Here is a 1,063-nt window from a genome sequence, read left to right as displayed (position 1 = left end):
CGCCACCATTCACTACGCTTTCCAGACTGACACCAAATTATACCTCGTTCTAGATTACGCGCGTGGTNTCTACGGACCAAATCTTATGAACGAAGTTTTACAGAAGATGAAGCAAGAATTTACATCAGTGAGACAATTCTGGCGCTGGAATATCTCCACAAGCGGGGCATCATGCACCGCGACGTTAAGCTGGAGAACATTTTGCTTGACTCAGATGGACACGCAGTCCTCTCAGACTTCGGTGTCAGCAAGATGTTCCTTCCATGTGAGCAGCATCAAGCACATTCATATTGTGGTACATTAGGCTACATGGCCCCAGAACTGATTGAAAGCAGTGACGCGGGCTATGACATGGCAGTGGACTGGTGGAGTCTTGGCATCGTTACACATGAACTCCTCACAGGGGGGGAGTCACCATTTGAAACTCGAAGTGTATCACAGACAAGGAAGGAAATAATTCACCGAATAATTGAGGACGAACCCTGTATCCAAAATGACTTATCCGTTCATGCGAAAGATTTCATCTCTAAATTATTAGTCAAGGATCCACGAAAGCGTTTAGGTGGAGGAGAAGACGGTGCTGAGGAACTCAAAAGACATCCATTCTTAAATGGAATGAACTGGTCTGATCTGGAACAGAAGAAAATATCGGCACCATTTGCACCCCAAGAGACAAACGAGTCACAAGGCAGCAACTTTGTTGAGGAATCGAGCCCCATAAGTTTTGCTGGCTCACCTATCTTTAGTGCAGCCCCCCAGACGACTCTTACAAACTTACCTGATAGCGAATTTCCAAACTGTGACGATATATTCTGGGGATATTCATATGTTTCACCATCAGTCCATTGTAGTTAATATGAAGCGAGTGATGAAGGGCTGCCCAAACTCAGCTGATCTTATAACTTGTAGGATAGAGTCCCTGAATAAGGAACTGAGTGAGGCAAAACGTGTACAGGTGAGATCCATCATGGAGAAATGAAGATTGGAATCAGACTTGAGAGGTGCCATAGAAAAGATGGAGTTCCTGGAAGCAGAATTCACCAAGACCAACTGGGTATGAAAG

At 45.0% G+C, this 1,063-nt stretch overlaps 1 protein-coding gene across 1 annotated transcript; it reads left to right on the top strand.

Moving 5' to 3' along the window:
- Positions 1 to 171: 171 nt before the first annotated feature.
- On the top strand, positions 172 to 855 carry LOC111863177 (ribosomal protein S6 kinase alpha-5-like). The gene has a single exon (XM_033750951.1). It carries the CDS (start codon positions 172 to 174, stop codon positions 853 to 855), a length of 684 nt encoding a protein of 227 aa, XP_033606842.1.
- Positions 856 to 1,063: the final 208 nt, after the last annotated feature.

The sequence above is a fragment of the Cryptotermes secundus genome, unplaced genomic scaffold, assembly GCF_002891405.2.
Source record: "Cryptotermes secundus unplaced genomic scaffold, Csec_1.0 scaffold339, whole genome shotgun sequence".
NCBI classification, from domain to species: Eukaryota; Metazoa; Arthropoda; class Insecta; order Blattodea; family Kalotermitidae; genus Cryptotermes; species Cryptotermes secundus.
The sequence above is the reverse complement of the archived record's forward strand: the minus strand, read 5'-3'. Positions and strand labels throughout refer to the sequence as shown.

Excerpts from the sequence above, each read along its gene's own strand:
- LOC111863177 (XM_033750951.1), top strand. The coding sequence starts at position 172 with ATGCACCGCGACGTTAAGCTGGAGAACATTTTGCTTGACTCAGATGGA.